This window comes from Oryctolagus cuniculus, chromosome 5, assembly GCF_964237555.1.
Source record: "Oryctolagus cuniculus chromosome 5, mOryCun1.1, whole genome shotgun sequence".
In the NCBI taxonomy this organism is placed as follows: Eukaryota; Metazoa; Chordata; class Mammalia; order Lagomorpha; family Leporidae; genus Oryctolagus; species Oryctolagus cuniculus.
The window spans coordinates 3296772-3320633 of NC_091436.1; the positions used below are offsets into that span (position 1 = coordinate 3296772).

The 23862-nt window shown below is 39.8% G+C and overlaps 1 protein-coding gene across 12 annotated transcripts in view; it reads left to right on the forward strand.

The window, feature by feature from the left end:
- The window catches only part of PDE10A (phosphodiesterase 10A), a 631241-nt gene that overhangs the window by 545977 nt on the left and 61402 nt on the right, over window positions 1–23862 (forward strand). For all 12 annotated transcript variants that reach the window (XM_070073294.1, XM_051855147.2, XM_002714982.5 and 9 more), the window contains 3 exons: window positions 4691–4833; window positions 7140–7232; window positions 10148–10334. In XM_070073294.1, coding sequence (XP_069929395.1) covers window positions 4691–4833; window positions 7140–7232; window positions 10148–10334 — 423 coding nt within the window. The remainder of the gene's footprint in view (window positions 1–4690; window positions 4834–7139; window positions 7233–10147; window positions 10335–23862) is intronic.

Consider the following 23862-nt stretch of genomic DNA (forward strand, 5'->3'; position numbering starts at 1 on the left):
AAGAAAAAATACAAATGGTTAATAGACACATGAAAAAATGTTCAGGATCACTTACCATCAGGGAAATGCAGATAAAACCACTATGTGGTATCATGTCACTCTAGTTAGAATGACAGTTATCCAGAAATCCAAAAACAATCAAATTTTTGCAAAGTTGTGGGAAGTGTACACACTATTGGTGGGACTGCAAATTAGTACAATCATTGTGGAAGACAGGGTGGAGATTTAAAAAAAAAAAACAAAACGATAGTTCTGTGTTGTTCTATATGTGTTCCCAGCTATCCCACTTCTGGGAACACATCCACAGGATGTGAAGTCACGTGGGAAGGACACCTGTACTCCCATGTCCATAAGCTGTCCATTTCATAGCAGCACAGCTGTGGAATCAGCCATGATGTCCATCAGCTGATGAACAGAGTAAGAAAAGGGGTGAGATATTAGTCATTAAAGAATGAAATCCTAACATTTGCACCAAAATAGATGGAACCAGGGATCAGCTAGACCCAGAAAGACAGATATCATGTTTTCTCTTATTTGTATAAGTTAATACAGAATCACTATGTTCCTGCATCTGTACATATATAATTTATATACCTTAAATAAAATTTAAAATAAATGAATGAATTATTTAATAAGAAAGTAAGATAAAAAAGAAAGGCAATACAGAGCACAGAAGGTGTGCGGTTGTCGTATTAGTTGGTATATGGTTGCAGACCTGCTTCACTGAGTTACACCATGTAAGATGACAGAGTACCCTTCTCCACCGTGTGCTCATTGTCATGCGTCTCATACCTTGTGATAGTAACATCTCTGTGTTCTAGAAAAATAATGTATGTGTGGATGTGTATAATATCTGCGCGTGTAGAGTGAATTTGTGAGAATGTTAAAATTGACAAATCTAAACTTAAAAAATTAAAAACCTAATAAATGGGGAAAAAAAAGCTGATTCTCTTCAGCTATTATATTTCTTCTTGTTTCTCAGATGTAACATAGGCCCCTAACATCAGTTGTCAAGATGTGCCTGATAGCAATCTATCCAGTTAACTTTTTAAAAAGATGTATTAATTTATTTGAAAGGCCGAGTTCCGGGGGTGGGGGGCAGAGGCAGACAGACATAGAGAGACACGGAGTAAGACAGAGACATCTTCCATCTCCTGCATCACTCCCAGCAGCTGCACTGGCCGGAGTTGGACCGGAGCCAGGCCCGTCTGAAGCCAGGAGCTTCTTTTGAGTCTTCCTCATGGGTGCCACTGCCTTCCCAGACACAGTAGCAGGGAGCTGGATCAGAAGTGCAGCACTCAGGACTCGAACCAATGCACGTGTGGGAAGCAGGCGTCTCAGGCAGCAGCTTTGCCTGCTGTGCCACAGTGCCAGCTCTTATCCAGTTAACTTTACTAATGGTTTTTGTGATGTTTGACATTTACAAATAATAATAAATTAGCCCAATACTGAATTATTAATTGTTCATACATGAACTCTTATAACTTTGAAGTGTGTGAATACACAAATAGGGCCTTCATAAGTCAGTATGTAGTTTTACAGCTTTTATACAGAGGAAACTTGAGGTTTTAGTGCAAAAGTAAGGAAATTCCGGAGTTTCAGACATATTTTAAGTAGTGGAACCAGAACTGAAATCCAGGTCTTATTTCAAAGCCTGTGAATTTTTACTAAGTTTCCCCTCAGATGTGATGCAGTGATAATTCCACACCTCACACAGCACTCTCTCCTTTAGAAAATGCTTTCATTTATTTTATGTCAGGTGCTCACACCACCAGCTCTAAGAAGGCAGGGCAAGCATTTTTTTCCGATTTGACTAGAAAATGCTGTTGAATATAGTGTTACACAACTGTAATGTGAAGTTATCAATATCTGTTTTTAAAGAGTTTCAAATTTTTTATTTTTTTAAACTTTCATTTAATAAATACAAATTTCCAAAGTACAGCTTTTGTATTACAATGGCTTTTTCCCCCCATAACCTCCCTCCCACCCACAACCCTCCCATCTCCCGCTCCCTCTCCCATTCCATTCACATCAAGATTCATTTTCAATTATCTTTATATACAGAAGATCAATTTAGTATATATTAAGTAAAGATTTCAACAGTTTGCACCCACACAGAAACACAAAGTGTAAAATTCTGTTTCAGTACTAGTTATAGCATTAATTTACATTGAACAACACATTAAGGACAGAGATCCTACATGGGGAGTAAGTGCACAGTGACTCCTCTTGTTGGCTTAACAATTGATACTCTTGTTTATGGTGTCATTAATCACCCTAGGCTCTTGTCATGAGTTGCCAAGGCTGTGGAAGCCTTTAGAGTTCGCCAACTCTGATCTTATTTATACAAGGTCATAGTCAAAGTGGAAATTCTCTCCTCCCTTCAGAGAAAGGTACTGTTTTCTTTAGTTATCAGTATCTTTAACAAAATAGCCTTGAGAAGGAAACAAAGAAGGACCTTGCCCTACGTTGGAGTGCCTGGGATAAACTCATGGTTCTGGCCGCTGACTCCAGCTTCCCATCGATGCTGACCCTGGGAGGTGGTGATGATGGCTTCCTGCTAATGAGCACTCTGGGAGACAGTGGGAGCTGGGGTGTGGAATAGGTGGTTGAGTCCCTGCTACCCATGTGGGAGAATCAGACTGAGTTCCAGGCTCTTGGGTAAGGCCTGCCCCAGACCAGGCTGTTAAAGATAGATGGGACATTGGGACATTCGTATTCCCTCCCTCCCTCCTTCCCTCCCTCCCTCTCTCCCCACCTTTCTCCTACACCCCCAGCTTTCAAATGAAAAACAAAAAATTTAAAAATTGTCTTCCACTTACAAGTAATTGTACATGTGTGGGTCACTTTTACAATGACTTTTTGATGGCTTAGAGTTCATGACTATTATATAGCTGGGTGTCTCTTAAAGTCCTTTTCAGCATCTGAGGTTTATATTGGACTGGAAACCTACATGGGGTAGAAATGTAATGCTAGTCATATTTAAAGTCGTTCATGTTTAAGCATAACCCTGTTTAACCACCTATCTGTAACTGATGTTTCCAGATTTTGATATATGCCGTGACATCAGCAAGTAACAAGCATGTTGCATCTCCTGTATAAACCTCAAATGTGTTTTCTTGCTTAAATACATGCTAGTAATTGTAACGTATCTGTATCTTAATCTTACCAGATTTTACGGAACATAACTTAATCTTTAATTATGTCAGATCATTATTGTTCTTGAGTAATTCAGTCTCATGAGTTTATAGAGCAGCTGGGTATTCCTTCTTGGTGGGGTTTTACATTTTCTAAGCCGATGTCAGCAGCGTTTTCTTTGCTTCGGGACAGATAGTAAAGTTTATGCTTTGTGGCCCACACCGTCTTGCAGCTGCTCAGCTGTGCTGTAGCAGCACCATAGATAACACAGAAATAAATGAACATGGCTGTGCCCCGGTGCAACTTGGCTCACAAAAACCCAGTGCACTGGGCTTGGCATGTGGGTTGTAGTTGGCTGGCTGTGCCACGGGCCTTTGGAACATGAAGAGGGGAAGAGAAGCGGCTGATGGTATCATAGAGCTCGCAGGCTGATCCTGGAGGCCAGAGTCATCTGGGCTCTGCTGCTCATACCCCTCCGAGTGTGCAGCCCTGCAGAGCAGGCACAGCCAGTATTTTCTGAGTGGATGAGTGTAGTTTTATAGTGGAAGTAGGCACAAGCATGTATTACAAAGGTGGTGAAGCGTACCTACCCACTCTGATTTCTTTTTATTAGATCTGTAAGTGAATTTTTATATGGGACTTTGTATTTTCCTCTGGCTGCCAGGGGGGCCATGTTCATTTTGCATGCATTTTTATGAAAGGTGTTTTTCTAGAATTCTACATCTCTGAGGAATAATTTCATGGCTAGATCTGTATAGTAGAGGTTGATAGAATTCTCAATATAGGTAATGATAGTATTCATGGCATAATTGTAGCCTCAGCTCAGGCAGCGGGAGATGTTAGGCATTAAAGAAATGTTTGTTGAAGGAAATAGACAAATGATGAAATGAACATACAGTTTTATATTTGGAAATGTAAAAGCATTGGCCAAGGAAATTGCTGGTATGTGTTCAAATGCTAAATCCACCATTTACTAGCCATGTAAAAGTAGGACACATTACCTCTCAGTGCCTGAATTTTCCTAAGACGTAAAACTGGGATAAAAATTTTCCCTGGCTTAATATTGTTATTGTGTAAGTTAAATTAATGCACAAAAAGTACATAAAGATGTGATGCATGGTAAACACTCAGTAGTAAACAGAGAGTACTGAAAATAAAATTGAGCCGATGCCAGTGTGAAAGCTGGGTGTCATCAGTTTGTGGCACAGACACCAACCAGTCAGAAAAGACTCTGACCTGTGCTGACAGAGGCTCAGACCAAGCACCGGGAGAGGCTTGAGCGGGTGTAGGAGAGGGTCTCAGCTGCAGTAGGGCGCTTGGCAAGTTAGGCCATTACTGCTGACCAGCCAGTGTGGCTGTCAGGTTTGTTCTTGTTGGCATCTGCTGGCATGAGCTCAGAACAGTGACTTCTGGATACAATGTGTTTACTGTGTCAGTACCCCACAGTTAGAGTATAGCACCGCTGAGCTGACATCAATGTGTTCTTCATAATAAAGTTTCCCCTCACAGTCTTTTCTCTCTGCCTGACTTTCTCTTTGTCATTTGTCTTTAGATATATGCAAAAAACCTGGTGAATGCCGATCGTTGTGCACTTTTCCAGGTAGACCATAAGAACAAGGAGTTATATTCAGACCTTTTTGATATTGGAGAGGAGAAGGAAGGAAAGCCTGTCTTCAAGAAGACCAAAGAGATCAGGTATAATCACGAGTGGCGCGTCCTAGAGCATCCTCTGCTCTGAGTGCAGAAGTGCAGGTGTTCTGTTACCCACTTTCCTGTGCCTATTCACAGGTATGCTGACAATACTTGTCATACTGTGGTATCATTCCCACCAGGACCCGCCTCCTGAAGGTAGTACTTCTGGGAATGACATTGCAGTGCCAGCGAAACCGCGCCCTGAAGCTTTAGCGTCAATCCTGGAAATGCCGTCTTCCGGAGGCGGTCCTTTTGGAAATCTTGTTGGAAAAACTTGCTAGTGCTCCCAGGTAGGTCAAGGTACACTCCACCTGGAGTCTGTAGGCTTTCTCACGATTTGGAGCAAGAGGGTAGTCAAACAGTTTGGCCCCCATCCCTTCCCAGCCTGTGGGGCTGTCAGGCCGTCCAGGCAATAAAGGAGCTGGATCAGGTATGCTGGATGACACGCACGCTACAGCTGAGCAGTCAGTTTACCTGATCCTGTAGCACAGTCCTGTTGCATCTGGAAACTGAAGCCTCCCTTGGTATTTAATTGGCAGCTGTCGTCACTTAAATGAGCAGAGTGGAAATTATTTTGTCGGTGGAGGCGGGCATGGTGGCTGAATTGTATCACAGTCTGGATATCTACAAGGAGCACTGTCCCAAAACTTCTAAGAATTAAGCTTAACATTCAAAAGTTAATTTTTTTTAAACATTTGAATTCCTTTTGCTTTCTGCATTTTATTTGCTTTTCAATGTAATCCTGTAATGTTCTCTGGTAATTATAGCATGCTAGTAATACATTGTTCCTTATAAATTAAGAATTGTCATTCACTTGGGCTGTCTCTCATATAAGGAATTAATGCCATGGGAACTTGAAAGTGCGATGCACCGGGGGCACTTCCAGTTCTCTTTCCTTGGGTGGCAAAGCCTATATTCCGTGCTCACCCAACTCTGAAATCTAGGTACTATATACATGTTTGAGGGTTTTTACAAATATTTTGTTTTTTAAAATCTGAGCATATCAACTGGATATAGTCACTTTGTTAAAGCATTCTCTTGCTGAAGCCTGGAGGTTTGAGTGTTCCTTGGCACCTCCAATACTGGTATAATTTGTGTATACAAGAATAGAAGCAACAAGAGACTGTAGCTTCCTGTCCTTCTGACACCAGTCAATGTCAGCCAGTTATGTAAGGGTGCACTTCTTAATAATGGGTTGCTAGTGAGCCTTGCTGGCAAACTACAGAGTTTGAATAGAAGTTACAGTTCCGACTGCTCTCAGACCAAGACAAACAAGCATAAATCAAGAAATAGATTTTGATACTCTTGGCTCATGTCACTCTAGTTCATTGTGTTCATGTTATTCAGAGCACCACAGGAAACCAGGAAAAAGACAAGTTTGACTTTTATGCAATGTTTGAGTCACTCTTTGGTGTGTTAAGTTGGTTCTCTTGTGTCCGTTCTCTTTAGAATATTCATGATAATCTCTAGGGTGGTGCTTTATTTCAATTATGATTATTTCTTATAAAGTAAAAAAATTAGTGTGATTTGAATTATTTCAAACTTTTGAAAACTTGATGTGGCTGATTAAATTATGGAGATGGGTGCATGTATGACAATAAGGAAAAACAATTTGTAAATATGATAATGTATTTACAACAAAAATACTGACAATGGATAACAAAAACATAAGTAAAAATAATCAGATAATGCTCATATTTTGATTGTTTTAAAATTAATAAATTAAAGACATAAAAATACTAAAAGTATTGCAAATGCAGTAAACTTTAAGGCCTATGTGGCATATCAAGGTTCAGGTATAACCTGTGAGTTTGGTTATGTGTGGTGAAGATCTCACAGGTATGTACCTGTGTTCTGGTTTTTATTGTGCTACTTACATTTTAGGGATGTTGGTAAGTTTTGAGCACACATAGGCCCTGGTTTTCACTTCATTGAGAATCCACTAAAATTATCTGTGGAGGCATTTCCTAAATTAAAATGTACTTTGCAAATGTAATGGATTATCACTGGTCAGTACAGGATAATGCTGGTTAATTTTAAATTTCAACTTGTATTCCAGATTTAATTTAATAGATTTTGGATTATATCTTAAAACAAGGTTCTCAAGAAATTGCTATGTAATGTTTTTTCTGCTTTATTTTTACATATTTTCTAATAAATTGATTTAGGATATGTAAATATAAGGTTAATGCTTGTATTTAAAACACAACAATGCTTTTTAATTAAACATTTGGTAGCAATGAAGTGTTTCAAAACTTTTTGCAACATCTATATTTTAATTAGCCTGCCCCTCTCTTTAATATGTGCAGATTTTCAATTGAGAAGGGAATTGCTGGTCAAGTAGCAAGAACCGGGGAAGTCCTGAACATTCCGGACGCCTATGCAGATCCGCGCTTCAACAGGTGAGAGACGGCTGTGTCCTCCAGCACTGGCCCCTCGGGTCTCCCACCTGCCCACACCTCCTCCAAGGAGCCCCAGTTCTCACGTTCTTCCCTCTTAAATTTCCTTCCTTCTTTCAACCGACTCTGTGATCAGCTAAGTCATTAGTATGTAATGGTATCCGCATAGGTGTTTCAGTTGTTGCGAAAGCAAATAAAGGGCAGAAGTGTCACCTTGCAAAGCTGCTACATCCTTTCACTGCAGTCATTTTCCACGGAGGCTGCTGCACACACACGTGACTTTGACGTTGTTCTGTCTAGATTTGAATCACGGTGCTGCCATCCTGCCATCCTTTATCTGTGCAGTGCGCTAGCATAAATTAATTTCTCTGAGAATCAGTTTCTCATTTGAAATGTGTATGGGAATGCCAATTCTGCAGATTATTTTTTAACATTACAGATAATATTCCTAAAAGCTCTGAAAAGTTTGCATTACAGACAGGAAGAACCCAGTAAGTCACACATTTATTGGGTATTATTCAAGTTGTATATTAGGAAGGCTTATAAATATTTTGATTGTTTTATTTTTAATTTTGTTTGGGTAACTGGAGAGCAAATTATATAATCTGGTTTTCATAAGTCTCTAGAAATTGACAATCACAAGATTAATGCTGTATGACTATTAGATTATAATATTCAGATATTTTGACAACAATGTTAATTCAACTATTTGGTTGACTTTAATATATAACATAGGTGATAGGACGAACTCTCATGCATTCTCATGCAATGAATGTAAATATACACAACTCATCAAAACAGAACCATATTCTAGTAAATTATTTTACCAATAAAATGCAAATGGATAAAATGAAAATAAGGTGCAATTTCACTGCTAAGGTATGGAAAATAAAATCTGTACATAAAATTTATGAGTTAGACTGTTAAGAAAATAAAAAGGGAAGCAAAAGATTGGTGAAAAAATCTTCTAAGCATACATTAAAAATATGTACCCAGGATATATAAGAAATTCTTCTAATATAATAAGACACCTCAGTTAAATAAAAAAGCAGATCTTAACAGATATGAAGATATACAAGTGACCATTAAACACAAGGTAATATGTGCAAAGTGAGGGGGATGTACATTGCATTTACAGTGAGATGCTACCACTCACCTATCTGAATGCCTGAAGTTTTAAAAGATGAGAATTACCCAGGATTGGTAAGGATGTGGGGGACTGGGACCCTTCTGCTTTGCTGGTGGGAATGTGTGATGCTTGCAACAACTTGAGAAGACAGGTGTGACGTTTCCTGAAGTTACATGCACACTTACTGTGTGACTCATCCATTAGCTTCATTCCTAGATATTATTCCAAGAAAAATAAAAGCATGTGTCCACACAAAAACTTGGATGCAAATCTTTAAAGCAGCAGTATTCATAATTGCCAGTAACTGGCTGTTAACAAATATTATCGTCCATTAACTGGTGGATGGATAAATAATTCGTGAGGTACCCATTCAGTAGAGAGTAGCACTCTGCACTAAAAAGGATGGAACCTCTGACAATATGTTAACAACATGGCTGAATCCTGAAACATCATTCCAGCTGAGCAAAGCCACACCCTGAAGACCAGTGTGTAACTGACGACCTTCAGGCACAGTTTGCCTTGGTGGCACTCAGTCTGTTTCACAAAGCGTTTACAAAGTGGGATTCAGCCTCATGATTAAGACACCTATATCTCACATTGGAGTAGCTGGGTTCGAGTCCCTGCTGCGGCTCCTGACTTCAGCTTCCTGTGGTCGCAAACCCTGAGAGGTAGCAGTGAGGGCTCAAGTACTTGGGTCCTTGCCACCCATATGGGAGACCCAGATTGAGTTCCCAGTTCTTGGCTGTGGCCAGATCCTGTCCTGGCCATTGTGGGCATTTGGAGAGTGAACCAGGTAGTGGGAATTCTTGTCTTTCTCACTTTCTCTCCCTCTCTTTTCTTAATAATTTAAAAAAAAAGTGTTTTTCCTCAAATCAGGAGTCTATAAACCTTTTCCGTTCAGTGTGAGGTAATAGGTGTTTTTGGCATTCCAGCCATAAGGTCTTTTCTCCCAGACCTCAGCCGAGAGCACGCCAGCTGACACGGGCGGCCCCTGAAGAAGAGGTGTGGCTGTGTTACGTGAAAACAGCAGTGGGCAGTAGTGTGCTCAGCCTGGCTTCACAGCTTTAACAGTGGAAACCCCACTTCAGTAGTTCAGAAAATTGCATCTCTTATAAACCTGGTCAGGTTCAAAGGAACAGGTCCTTTTGCCACATTGACTTATATTTTGTGTACTTAGCAATACTGAATATGCCCTGTGGATAAGGTGGACGTCTCCGCAAGACTGTCCTAGAAAAATCCACATGAAAGAATGGTTTCAAGAAAAGATTTTAATCGGTTTAAGAAAACACATTCTGGGATGGATATATTAATATCACATAGCATGGAATTCATGGCAAATATCATAAAATGAGGAAAGAAGGGAGTGTTATTATGTACACAGTATGGTGCATTGAAGACAACATTTATAGATCCATGTATGACACATGGTATGCAAAATACGGAAGCCACACTTTGTTTTACTACCATCCCTGCTTTCAAAATAAGTTGTATGTATCAATAATGTTTATGTATGAGGCAGATTTGGAAAACCATGAAAAATTGTTAAGTCTGCATGTGCCCATTAAACTCTTGTCTGAACTTTCCTGTATATCTGAAATATTTTATATGAAAAAAAAAAAAAGAGAGACACTTCTGGATGTTCCCTTGCCCCTGACTTCAGAAGTTCACAGTGCCGTTAAAATCACTGTTGCAGCAGCCGAGTTGAGGTCTGATTGAATACGCCGTTAGTGTCTTCTGCCTGTTTTTCTGTTTTGTCTTTGCTTATTGTCGTTCTGTGACCTTCCCACAGAGAAGTGGACTTGTACACAGGCTACACCACTAGGAACATCCTGTGTATGCCCATCGTGAGCCGCGGGAGCGTGATAGGCGTGGTGCAGATGGTGAACAAAATCAGCGGCAGTGCCTTCTCAAAGACGGATGAGAACAACTTCAAAATGTTTGCTGTCTTCTGCGCTCTCGCCTTACACTGTGCTAATGTGAGTGCCCCTCTACGTGCCTTCCTTACTACTCACGTGGACTGAAAACCTTTAACCCCTGTAAAGTCTCTTAAGGTGTATTTCTTTCCATTTACATTTCCTTTACAAACCAAGCACAGTGATACCTGGTTGTACATTTTTTAGGAATTCCTTAGAGGAAAATGTAACTATCCTAGTATTTTACATTTATTCTAAGATGTGAATTTGTTAAAAAAAGAATAATGAAGTTACCATGAAGGTAAAATGTTCAAGCATCAGGCTTCTTTGACACAGTCTGTACTGAAATGTGGAAGCAAAATGTTGCCTACACCCTGTGGTTTCTCATATGCGCTGTGTCTGAGGTCACTACAGGAACTGGTCATGGTAGCCGCTGTTTTGACACAGAGTGGGAAAACGTCGTAGTGAGGGAAAGTGAGGCAGTGTGCGGAGCACTGATGGACGCGTTATGGCTGTTGACTTGTTTGCTGTTCTTGACCGTCCTGCCTGGTCCACTGAAGAATCAAATCAGGGTCATTTTACATTGTGAAGTCCCATTTTAAAATGGTGGAACATATGATTTTTCTTTACATTGTTATATTTTACATGATTTGAACATTTAATATTTTTAAACTTTGTAGAATCCTGAAGTAAGGGAAAATGTTCATCACCTTGTATGAAGCCAGCACAATATAAATGGTGGTATAATGGGTTAGGACACTGCCCTCAATGTCAGCATCCACCTGGATGACAGTTCAAGACCTGGCTACTACATTTCTGAGAGTTCCCTGCTAATGTGCCTGGGAAAAGGAGCAGAAGGTGACCCTAGAGTTTGGGTCACTGCAGCCATTTGGGAGACCCAAAATAAGCTCCTGGTGGTCCCTGGCTTTGGCCTGGCCCAGCCCCGGGTGTTGGAGTACATGTACATTTTTCAGTACCAGGCTGTTTTGATTATAACTGCCCTATATATTTCTTTAAATCTGATATTGTGATGCTTCTGGCTTTCTTTTTGTTGTATAGGATTGCTTTAGCTATTCTGAGTCTTTTGCGTTTCCATATGAATTATAGTATCATTTTTTCTAGATCTGAGAAGAATGTCATTGGTGTTTTGATTGGGATTGCATTGAATCTGTAAATTGCTTTCAGTAGTATGGACATTTTGATGATATTAATTCTTCCAGTCCTCAAACATGGAAGATTTTTCCATTTTTTTTTGCATTCCTCTATTTCTTTCTTACATATTTTATAATTTTCATTGTGGAAATATTTTACCTCCTTGGTTAAATTTATCCCAAGTTATTTCAGTTGTTTTTGTTGCTGTGTGAATGGGGTTGATTTTCTAAGTTCTTACTCATTCAGACTATTGTTAATGTATAAGGATTGATTTTTGTGTGTTGGTTTTCTATCCTATGACTTTGTTGAATTCTCTTATGAGTTCTAATAGTCTCTTGGTGGAGTCCCTTATCTAAAGAGTTGTGTCATCTGCAAACAAGGATAATTTGGCTTCTTGTTTTTCAATTTGTATCCCTTTGATTTTTTTTTTCTTGCCTAATGACTCTGGCTAAATTTTTCAGAGCTATATTGAATAACAGTGGTGTGAGTGGGCATCTGGTTCCAGATCTTTAGAAATGCTTTTCCTTTTCTGTGTTCAGCATGATGTCGGCTGTGGGTTTGTCATACATTGCCTTCATTGTATTGAGTTGTGCTCTCTCTATATTCAGTTTTTTAAAGTTTTTGTCATGAAAAGATATTGTATTTTATCAAATGCTTTCTCTTTATCTATAGAGATAATCATATGATTTTTATTCTTCATTTTTTTTTCTTTTTTTAAGATTTATTTATTTATTTGAAAGGCAGTGTTAGAGAGACAGATCTTTCACCTACTGGTTCACTCCCCAAATGGCCACAATGGCCAGAGCTGGGCCGATTTAAGCCAGGAGCCCGGAGCTTCTTCTCAATCTCCCATGTGGGTGCAGGGGCCCGAGTATTTGGGCCATCTTCCACTGCTTCCCCAGGCATGTTAATAGGGAGCTAGATAAGAAGTGGAGCAGCTGGGACTTGAACCATCAACCATATGGGAGCTGGTGGTGGTGGCTTTATCCACTGTGCCATGGCTCCAGGCCTCCTTTCATTTGCTTGATGTGATGTATCACGTTTAATGATTTCCTTGTGTTGAACCATGCTGCATCCCAGTGTTAAGTCCCACTTGGTTCTGGGTGGATTATCATTGTGATGTGTCACTGGATTCAATTCACTAGTATTTTCTTGAGGATTTTGACATCTATGTTCATCATGGATATTGGTCTATAGTTCTCTCTTGTTGTTGTATCTCTCTCTAGTTTTACAGTTAAGACCATAGCTGGCCTCAATCTTGAGTTGGAAGAGTTCCTTCTCTTTCAGTTGTTTTGAATAGTTTAAAAATTTGTGGAGCTAGTGTTATGACATAGTGGGTTAAACTGCTGTCTGTGACAGCAGCATCCCATATGTATGTGGTGTCCTGTCTACTCCAATTCCAATCCAGCTCTCTGCTGTGGCCTGGGAAAAGCAGAGCAAGATGTCCCAAGTGTTTGGGACCCTGGCACCCACATGGGAGACATAGATGAAGTACCTGGTTCCTGTCTTTGGCTTTTCCCATCCCTGGCTGTTGCAGGCATCTAGGGGATTAAATGGCAAATGGAAAATCAATCTCTCTCCCTCCCTCTCTCTCTCTCTCCCTCTCTCCCTCTATCCCTTCTCTCTCTGTCACTCTGCCTTGGAAATAAATAAAATAAATCATTTTTAAATGAACTGGTATTATTTCTTCATTAAAAGTGTGGTGGGAGCTTCTTTATAATACTGATTCAATATCAGTGTTGGTTACTGGTCTATTCGGGTTTTTTATGTCTTCATGTTTCAATTTTGGTAAATTATATGTGTCTAGAGATCTAGCCATTTTTTTCTAGATTTTCCAATGTGTTGGCATATAGTTAATGGCAATAATATGTTAGGATTCTTTGTTCCTCCATGGTATTAGCTGTGACATCTCCTTTTTCAGCTCTGATTTTAGTAATTTCAGTCTTTTTTATTTAGTTGAGCTAATGGTTTATCAATTTTGATTTTTTTCACAAAACTAGCTCTTCATTTCACTGAACTTTAGTTTTTGATTTTTATTTTGTTAATCTCTTCTCTAATTTTTATTATTTCTTTCCTTATTATTATTTTGAATTTGGTTTATTCTTGTTTTTTGAGATGCATCGCTAGATTATTTGATATCCTTCCACTTTTTGAATGTAGGGATTTATCACTGTAAACTTTCCTCTTATCACTGCTTTTGCTGTATCCCATTAGTTATGATATGATGTATTTTCATTTGTTTAAAGGAATTCTTTTTGCTTTCTTCTGTGACCCACTGTTCATTGAGGAGGATGCTATTCAATTCCCATGTGTTTCTATATATATATATATATTTTTTTTTTTTTTTGGACAGGCAGAGTGGACAGTGAGAGAGAGAGACAGAGAGAAAGGTCTTCCTTTGCCGTTGGTTCACCCTCCAATGGCCGCCGCAGCCGGCGCACCGCGCTGATCCGATGGCAGGAGCCAGGAGCCCGGTGCTTTTCCTGGTCTCCCATGGGGTGCAGGGCCCAAGCACTTGGGCCATCCTCCACTGCACTCCCTAGCCACAGCAGAGGGCTGGCCTGGAAGAGGGGCAACCGGGACAGAATCCGGCACCCCAACCGGGACTAGAACCTGGTGTGCCGGCGCCGCTAGGCGGAGGATTAGCCTAGTGAGCCACGGCGCCGGCCCTCTATATTTTCTTTTTTTTTTAACTTTTATTTAGTAAATAAAATTTTCCAAAGTACAGTTTATGGATTACAATGGATTCCCCCCCCCATAACTTCCTTCCCACCCACACCCCTCCCATCTCCCACTCCCTCTCCCATTCCATTCACATCAAGATTCATTTTCAATTATCTTTATATACAGAAGATCAATTATTATATATTAAGTAAAGATTTCATCAGTTTGCACCCACACAGAACATAAAGTGTAAAATACTGTTTCAGTACTAGTTACAGCATTAATTCACATTGGACAACCCATTAAGGACAGAGATCCCACATGAGGAGTAAGTACACAGTGACTCCTGTTGTTGACTTAACAATTTGACACTCTTGTTTATGGCGTCAGTAATCTCCCTAGGCTCTAGTCATGAGTTGCCAAGGCTATGGAAGCCTCTTGAGTTCGCTGACTTCGATCTTATTCCGACAGGGTCATAGCCAAAGTGGAAGTTCTCTCCTCCCTTCAGAGAAAGGTACCTCCTTATTTGATGGCCCGTTCTTTCTGCTGGGATCTCAGTCGCAGAGATCTTTCATTTAGATGGTCGGTTTATTTTTGTTTGTTTGTTTGTTTGTTTGTTTTGCCAGAGTGTCTTGGCTTTCCATGCCTAAAATAATCTCATGGGCTCTTCAGCCAGATCCGAATGCCTTAAGGGCTGATTCTGAGGCCAGAGTGCTATTTAAGACATCTGCCATTCTATGAGTCTGCTGTGTATCACACTTCCCATGTTGAATCGTTCTCTCCCTTTTTTATTCTATCAGTTAGTATTCGAAGACTCTAGTCTTGTTTGTGTGATCCCTTTGACTCTTAGACCTATCAGTGTGATCAATTGTGAACTGAAATTGATCACTTGGACTAGTGAGATGGCACTGGTACATGCAATCTTGATGGGAATGTATTGGAATCCCCTGGTGCATTTCTAACTCCACCGTTTGGGGCAATTCCGATTGAGCATGTCCCAAATTGTACATTTCCTCCCTCTCTTATTCCCACTCTTATATTTAACAAAGATCACTTTTCAGTTAACTGAAAAGGAGCCTAATGGCTCTTTCTAATACTTCCAGTACTATGTTGAATAGCAGTGGTGAGAGTGGGCATCCCTTTCTGATACTAGATGTCAGTGGAAATGCTTCCAACTTTCCCCCATTCAATAGGATGCTGGCCGTGGGTTTTTCAAAATTGCTATGATTGTATTGAGGAGTGTTCGTTCTATACCCAATTTGCTTAGAGTTTTCATCATGAAAGGGTGTTGAATTTTATCGAATGCTTTTTGTACATCTATTGAGATAATCATGATTTTTCTTCTGCAATCTGTTAATGTGGTGTATCACATTGATTGATTTGCGAACACTGAACCATCCCTGCATATCAGGGATAAATCCCACTTGGTCTGAGTGGATGATTTTTCTGATGTGTTGTTGTATTCTATTGGTGAGAATTTTTTGAGGATTTTTGCGTCTATGTTCATCAGGGATATTGGTCTGTAATTTTCTTTCAAAGCTGCATCTTTTTCTGGCTTAGGAATTAAGGTGATGCTGGTGCTTCATAGAAAGAATTTGGGAGGATTCCCTCTTTTTCGATTGTTCTGGATAGTTTGAGGAGAATTGGAGTTAGTTCTTCTTTAAATGTCTGGTAGAATTCAGCAGTGAATCCATCTGGTCCTGGGCTTTTTTTTGTTGGGAGGGCCTTTATTACGGTTTCAATTTCTTTCTCAGTTATGGGTCTGTTTAGGTTTTCTGTGTCTTCCTGGTTCAATTTAGGTAGGTTGCATGTGTCCAGGAATCTATCCATTTCTGATAGATTTCCCTACTTGCTGGCATACAAGTCCTTGTAGTAATTTCTGATGATTCTTTTTATTTCTATGGTATCTGTTACATTTCCTTTTTCCAGCCTTTCACTTTCAGTCTGCATGCATCTTTGTTGGAAAGGTGTGTTTCTTGTAAGCAGCAAGTAGATGGGTTTTGTTCCTTTACCCAATCAGCCAATCTGTGTCTTTTAACTGGAGAGTTGAGTCCATTAACATTCAATGTGACTATTGATAAGTAGTAACTTTGCCCTGCCAGTTGCCAAAGATATTTTCTAATATATACTTTGAACTTCCTGTGATCTTTTGCTGTGAGGTTTCCTTCCTTTACCTTCTTTCATATTGATGGCCGTGTTTCTCTGTGTAACACATCTTTAAGCATCTTTTGCAGGGCTGGATGAGTGGCAACAAATTCTTTCAATTTCTGTTTGCTATGAAAGGTCTTTATTTCACCTTCATTCACAAATGAGAGCTTTGCAGGATATAATATTCTGGGCTGGCAGTTTTTCTCTCTTAGCACCTGTGCTATATCTCGCCATTCCCTTCTAGCCTGTAGGGTTTCTGATGAAAAGTCTGCTGTGAGTCTAATTGGAGATCCTCTGAGAGTAATCTGACGTTTCTCTCTTGCACATTTTAGAATCTTTTCTTTTTTTTTTCTTTTTTGACAGGTAGAGTGGACAGTGAGAGAGAGAGAGACAGAGAGAAAGGTCTTCCTTTTTGCCATTGGTTCACCCTCCAATGGCCGCCGTGGCCGGCGTGCTGTGGCCGGCACACCATGCTGATCCAATGACAGGAGCCAGGTACTTATCCTGGTCTCCCATGGGGTGCAGGGCCCAAGGACTTGGGCCATCCTCCACTGCACTCCCTGGCCACAGCAGAGAGCTGGCCTGGAAGAGGGGCAACCGGGACAGAATCCAGTGCCCCGACTGGGATTAGAACCCGGTGTGCCGGCGCCGCAAGGCAGAGGATTAGCCTAGTGAGCCGCAGCGCCGGCAGAATCTTTTCTTTGTGTTTCACTGTGGTGAGTTTGATTACAATGTGTCGTAGTGAGGATCTCTATATTTTCTTGATTTTATTCGTTGTTAATTTCCACCTTCATTACATTGTGGTTAGGAAAGATGCATGATATGATTTTAGTTTTTGTAATTTATTGAATCTTGTTTAATGCCCTAGTAAGTGGTCTATCCTAGAGAACGTTACATGCACTATTGAAAAGAATGTGTATGTTTGAGCTGTGGGAGTGAATGTTCTGTTTATATCTACTAAATCTATTTGATCTATAGTGTAGATAAGTTCTGTTGTTTGTTTCTTTTTTAAAAAAATATTTATTTAAAAGTCAGAGTTAGAGAGAAGAAAAGACACAGAGAGAGGCAGAGAGATCTTCCATCAGCTGGTTTACTCCCCAGATGGCCATAATAGCTGATGCTGGGCCAGGCCGAGCCAGGAGCCAGGAAATTCATCCAGGTCTCCCACGTGGGTGCAGGGGCCCAGGCACCTGGGACATCTTCCACTGTTTTTCCCAGGCCATTATCAGGGAGCTGGACCAGAAGTGGAGCAGGAGAGACAAGAACTTGTGCCATATGGAATGCCTGTGTCACAGGTGGCTGCTTTACCCACTACAGCACAGTGCCTGCCCCTTCTTTGTTGCTTTTTTGTCTGTTTGATTTGTACTTTGATGCAAGTGGGTTATTGAAGTCCCCATTTTTATTATATTAGAGGTAATGTCTTCCTTTAGAACCATTAACATTCATTTCATGAAATAAGTGTACTAGTGTTTGTTGCATATACATTTACTATAGTCATTATCTTTTTGTTGAATTTCTCCCTTGATCAACACATAATGACAGGCTTAATTCACTACTAATCATAATCAACAGGTAAAAAGTAGGGGGGCCGGCTCTGTGGCCCACTTGGTTAATCTTCCACCTGTGGTGCCGGCATTCCATTTGGCCGCTGGGTTCTAGTCCCAGTTGCTCCTCTTCCAATCCAGGTCTCTGCTGTGGCCCTGGAGGGTGGTGGAGAATGGCCCAGGTGCTTGGGCCCCTGCACCCGCATGGGAGACCAGGAGGAAGCACCTGGCTTCTGGCTTTGGATCGGTGCAGTGCTGGCCATCGCAGCCATTTGGGGGGTGAACCAACGGAATGAACACCTTTGTCTTTGTCTCTCTCGCTCACTGTTTGAAACTCTACCTGTCAAATAAATTTAAAAAAAAGTAGGATGACCACAGTTCCACAGGAGTATAAATAAAGGCTACAAATGACAGTTGTATCCTCAGATGACCAATTCATTCCTGAACATTTTTGATATTCTATATTAATTGCCACATATCAGAGAAAATATATGATATTTGTCTTTTTGAGACTGGCTCTTTTCACTAAGCATGATGGTTTATTTTTATGTATTTTAAAGTCAGAGACAGAAATAGAGAGACTGATTTTCCATTCACTAGTTCATTCCCAAAATGGCTAGAGTGGTTAAGGCTGGGCCAGGGAGAAACCAAGAGTCCAGAACTGCCTCCCATTCTCCCAGGGAATGATCAGAAAGGGAAGTGGGACTGAATCCCAGGCCCTCCAAGATGGAATGTGGATTTACAAAGGGCAGCTGGGTGCATTAAGCCACATAACCTGCCCCTGTGCCCTTTTTGTAGAAGGATACAGTAGGTCTGAGTAGTCCAGTTAGTTGACACCTGTTAGAGTCTGTTTGAAACACATGATGGCCTGATCTCACCAATAGAAATTTTAACATTGTTCCTTTGTGTTTCTGAACATGTGTTTCTGTTACCTACAAGTGTTTATTCTAATATATTTTATACTTCAAATATAATTTAGTTACCTTAAGATAATATTCTAAAAATACTTAAGTATTGAAATTAATTTTGTATTGTAATGGTGTATATATATATATATTATAATTAGTATATTTGAGAGGTCTTCAAAAATTAATGTAAAATGTATATTATGGAAACAAAAATATTTTGCATCAGAATAAACAAATCACAATTCATTTTTACAAGCTTTTTGAAGTCCCCTCAATGTCATCAAAGCAACATAACTATTGTAAGATTTTCATAAATAATTATCAAAAATTTTTTAGAATATTATTGAAATTATTGCTAAAATGGTAGCTTAAAACAACAGTAGTTAACATGCTTCTTCCTTAATTTTACTTGTTTCTTAGGTTGAAACTAGGGTTTAGCTTAGTTATATACCCTTTTGTAGTAATTTTGTACAAATGCAAAATTGTGAAAATAGTATAAAAGATTCTTATACCTTTATCTCTGTTCCCCCAACGTTAATACACACACCATTTTGCTTGGATATATTCTCTCTCTTTCATTCTCTCTCTCTCTCTTTCTCCATCCCCCCAATGATTACTCGCTCTCAGTCTCTCTTTTTCCTACATAGATACTATTATGGTCTGCTTAAAAATATGTTTCAAATATAATGTCTCATAAGCCATAAATGCTTTATTTTATATTTTCTAGAAACAAGGGCCTTATATTTTCACCAAGTAATTCATATTAACGTACCAGTTTGCCAGGGCTGCTATAATAGATAGCACAGACTTGGGAGCTTACGTGACAGAAGGTTATTCTCGTGCAGTTCTGGGGGCTGGAAGTTCATCATCAGGGTGCCTGCAAGGTTGTTTTGCCCTGAGGTCTCCTAGGCTTACACACAGGCACCTCCTTGCTGTATCCTAATTTGGCTTTCCTGTGTCTGTGTGCGTTCCTGCCTGTCTGCATCGTGATTTCTTGCTATAAGGATGCTGTTTGTACTGGATTGGCAGAATTTCATCTTACTTTCATTATCTCTCTCTCTCTTTTTTTTTTTTTTTGACAGAGTGGACAGTGAGAGAGAGAGACAGAGAGAAAGGTCTTCCTTTGCCATTGGTTCTCCCTCCATTGGCTGCCGTGGCCAGCGCGCTGCGGCCGGCGCACCGCGCTGATCCGATGGCAGGAGCCAGGTGCTTCTCCTGGTCTCCCATGGGGTGCAGGGCCCAAGCACTTGGGCCATCCTCCACTGCACTCCCTGGCCACAGCAGAGGGCTGGCCTGGAAGAGGGGCAACCGGGACAGAATCCGGCGCCCCGACCAGGACTAGAACCCAGTGTGCCGGCCCTGCAGGTGGAGGATTAGCCTAGTGAGCTGCCGCGCCAGCCCACTTTCATTATCTCTTTAGAGGCCCTGTCTCAAAATCCAGTTGCCTTCCAAGGTATTGGGGGTTAAGACTTCAGCATCACAAATTTTGGAAATGTGTAACTCAACTTGTCACAGATGCCACACTTACTGTTACCTAATCTGCCGACCCCTTGAGTCACCTTTCATCGGGGACCATTTTTATCCTTTGTCTCTCCTGATCTGGGTATTATTGAGGAATATAGACTGACTGTTTTGTGGAATATTTCTTAACTTTGGTTTGTTTGGTGTTTCTTCATGACAGTGTTCAGGTTATGATTGTGACGTGCGTGTCACAGAATGATGTGTCCTTGGTGCGTCCCCTTAGCAGCACTTGTCCCACAGTGGATTAGGTCCATTACCCACTTAGGGTAATATCTGCAGGACTCTCATAGAAACCTTTCCTACTTCTTGTCTATTTCTTCAGAAGAGAATGGACACAACCTGCCGCCCTTCTTCCTCCTCCCTCTTCTATTCCCAAAAGATATATTTTCAGTTACTTTATACACACAAGATTAACCCTATATTAAGTAAGGAGTTCAACAAGTAGTATGAAGAATAAAACTCTGTTCTTCAACAGTCAAGAAAAGGGCTGTTCAACATCATCACATGTCACAGTGTCAATTCCACTTCTACAGTTTACCTTTTAGGTACTCTATTAGTACCACAGATCAGGGAGAACATATGGTATTTTTCTTTTTGAAACTGGCTTATTTCACTAAGAAAAATAGTTCCAGTTACATCCATTTTGTTGCAAATAACAAGATTTCATTTGTTTTTACCACTGTGTAGTATTCCATGGTGTACATATACCATAATTTCTTTATCCAGTCAGCAATTGATGGACATGTGGGTTGATTCCGTACTCTTAGCTATTGTGAATAGAGCTACAATACACATGGGAACAAAGATAACTTCATATGCTGATTTCATTACCTTTGGGTAAATTCCCAGGACTGGGATGGCTAGGACACATGGTAGGTAGGTCTATGTTCAGATTTCTTAGGTATCTCCATACTGTCTTCCACAGAGACTGTTCCAATTTACATTCCCATCAGCAGTGGATTAGGGTACGTTTTCCCTTCATCCTCACAGGCATTTGTTGTTTGTTGATTTCTGTATGAAAGACATCCTAACTACAATGAGGTGAATCCACATTGTGGTTTTGATTTGCATTTCCCTGATGGCTGGTGATCCTGAGCATTTTTTCACGTGTCTGTTGGCCATTTGGATTCCTCTTTTGAAAAATGCCTGTTACATCCTTGTCCATTTCTTTACTGGATTGTTTGTTTTGTTGTTGTTGAGCTCTTTATAGATTCTGTATATTAACCCTTTATCAGTTGTGTAGTTTGTAAATATTTTCTCCCATTCTGTTGGAAGCTTCTTCACTTTGCTGAGTATTTCTTTGGCAGTCCAATCACTTCTCAGTTTGATGTAATCTCATTTGTCAATTTTGCCTTTTATTGCCTGTGCCTCTGGGGTATTTACCAAGAAGTCTTTACCTATGCCAATATATTGTAGAGTTTCCTCAATTTTCTATGATAATTTCATGGTAGTGGGTCATAGATTTAGGTCTTTGATTCATTTTGAGTTGATTTTTCTGTAAGGTGTTATGTGGGGGTCTTGCTTCATACTTCTGCATGCAGAGATCCAGTGTTCCCAGCACCTATTGATATCTCATTTATTTGGTGCCTTTCTAATTTCTGATGTAGGCACCAATTGGTATAAAATTCCCTCAACATTGCTTTTGCTGTGTCCTGTAAGTTTTGATACATTGCACTGTCTTCATTTGCTTCCAGAAATTTTTATTTCTCTCTTGATTTCTTCTGTGACCCACTGTTCATTCAGGAGCATATTGTTCAGTTTCCATGTGTTTGCACGTGTTCTAGAGATCCCTGAGTTATTGATTTCCAGCTTTATTCCATTGTAGTCAGAGAAGATGAATGGCATGATTTCAGTTTTTTTCTTTTTAACTTGCTGAGACTTGCTTTATGGCCTATCATGGGACTCATAGATTATTTACAGCTGCTTCTTCCCCCCAAAAAGATAAATATTCAAAATTTGCCTACCTTTTCTGATGACAGATAGCAGTCAATATTTTGTTATTTAGAGATATTTTCAAAGAAACAACATTTAATTTGAACTCGCAATATGCAAGTCACATTAGCACTAAATGAGAAAATAATTGCTTTTCTGAAGATATTCATGCAGTGAAGAGAGCATTTTGAAAGCAGATGTTGGTAAGATTTTCAATGTCATGTGACTTTTTGCTGAAATTGATGTGTCATATATACAAATTTATCACCACATCTATACCCTTAAAAAGAGTGACAGCCAAACATTTTTGAGTTCTTCTATTTTTTGCTTTAATATTTGAGATTTATTTTAGTTTCTGTTCATTGACACAAAACTAATTGAGATGGCATTTACAAAAGCTCAGTTAAATATGTACCCAAAATAACCACAGTAAGCTTTAAAAAATAAAATTAACTGATTATAGTTGTTACAAAAGGCTAAAACTATAAAACAATGCAAATAGTAGCAGGCTACTAATTGGTAAAAAAAAAAAAAGAGGGGAAACCATTTCAATAATCAATCATTTCTGTAACACATAGTAGTCTTAGGAATCAGAGGAGCCAATACCAGAGAGTGGGTGCTGGCTTTGTTGGTGGCTTGGAATACTATCCAGCTCCGACCCAAACTTTCACAGAAAGTTGTATATTTGTATTTAATTGGGAAATCCACGTATGACTGTGGACTGAGTTGAGAGTCCTTCTTGACTCTGGATGTTAAACTAAATTTTGGTAAATTATATGTGTCTAGAGATCTAGCCATTTTTTTCTAGATTTTCCAATGTGTTGGCATATAGCTAATTGTAATAATATGTTAGGATTCTTTGTACCTCCGTGGTATTAGCTGTGACATCTCCTTTTTCAGCTCTGATTTTAGTAATTTCAGTCTTTTTTTATTTAGTTGAGCTAATGGTTTATCAATTTTGATTTTTTTTTTCACAAAACTAGCTCTTCATTTCACTGAACTTTAGTTTTTGATTTTTATTTTGTTAATCTCTTCTCTAATTTTTATTATTTCTTTCCTTATTATTATTTTGAATTTGGTTTATTCTTGCTTTTTGAGATGCATTGCTAGATTATTTGATATCCTTCCACTTTTTGAATGTAGGGATTTATCACTGTAAACTTTCCTCTCATCACTGCTTTTGCTGTATCCCATTAGTTTTTTTAGCTCTTCCAGATGGACTGGCCTTTGACTCAGAGGCCAAAATGGACCTTTAAGTAATGCTTCTTAGTTAAGTTCCTCTATTAACATCCATGACAGAAGCATAGATTTCTCCTAAGAGAATCACACTTCATTAAAAGTCTTTGGTAGGAGAGGATGCCCACAGATGTCTGCACAGGAGTTCCTCTTGTGGCTCCCTGTGCTTCCCACACACCACCCCTAACCCAAACCCCTTGTTGAGATACCTCAGGTGGCTCACCCACATCCCCACAATCTCTAGGAAAACACGTTTAAATGCTGTTTGTCTTCATGGGAGCTGTCTCCTTCACTGCCATTTCTAAAGACAAATTCCTCTGTACTCTTTCTGCCTAAGAAATGGTATTGCTGAAAAGGTTAAGCTACGCATTCTCCATGCAATACTCATATGTCCACCAGCTGCCAACCCTCCTAGTTCCTGAAAAGAAGATTCCTTTCTGTTCTTTTTAAGAGCAAATCCCAACATACACAAGGCCATAGCAGCCA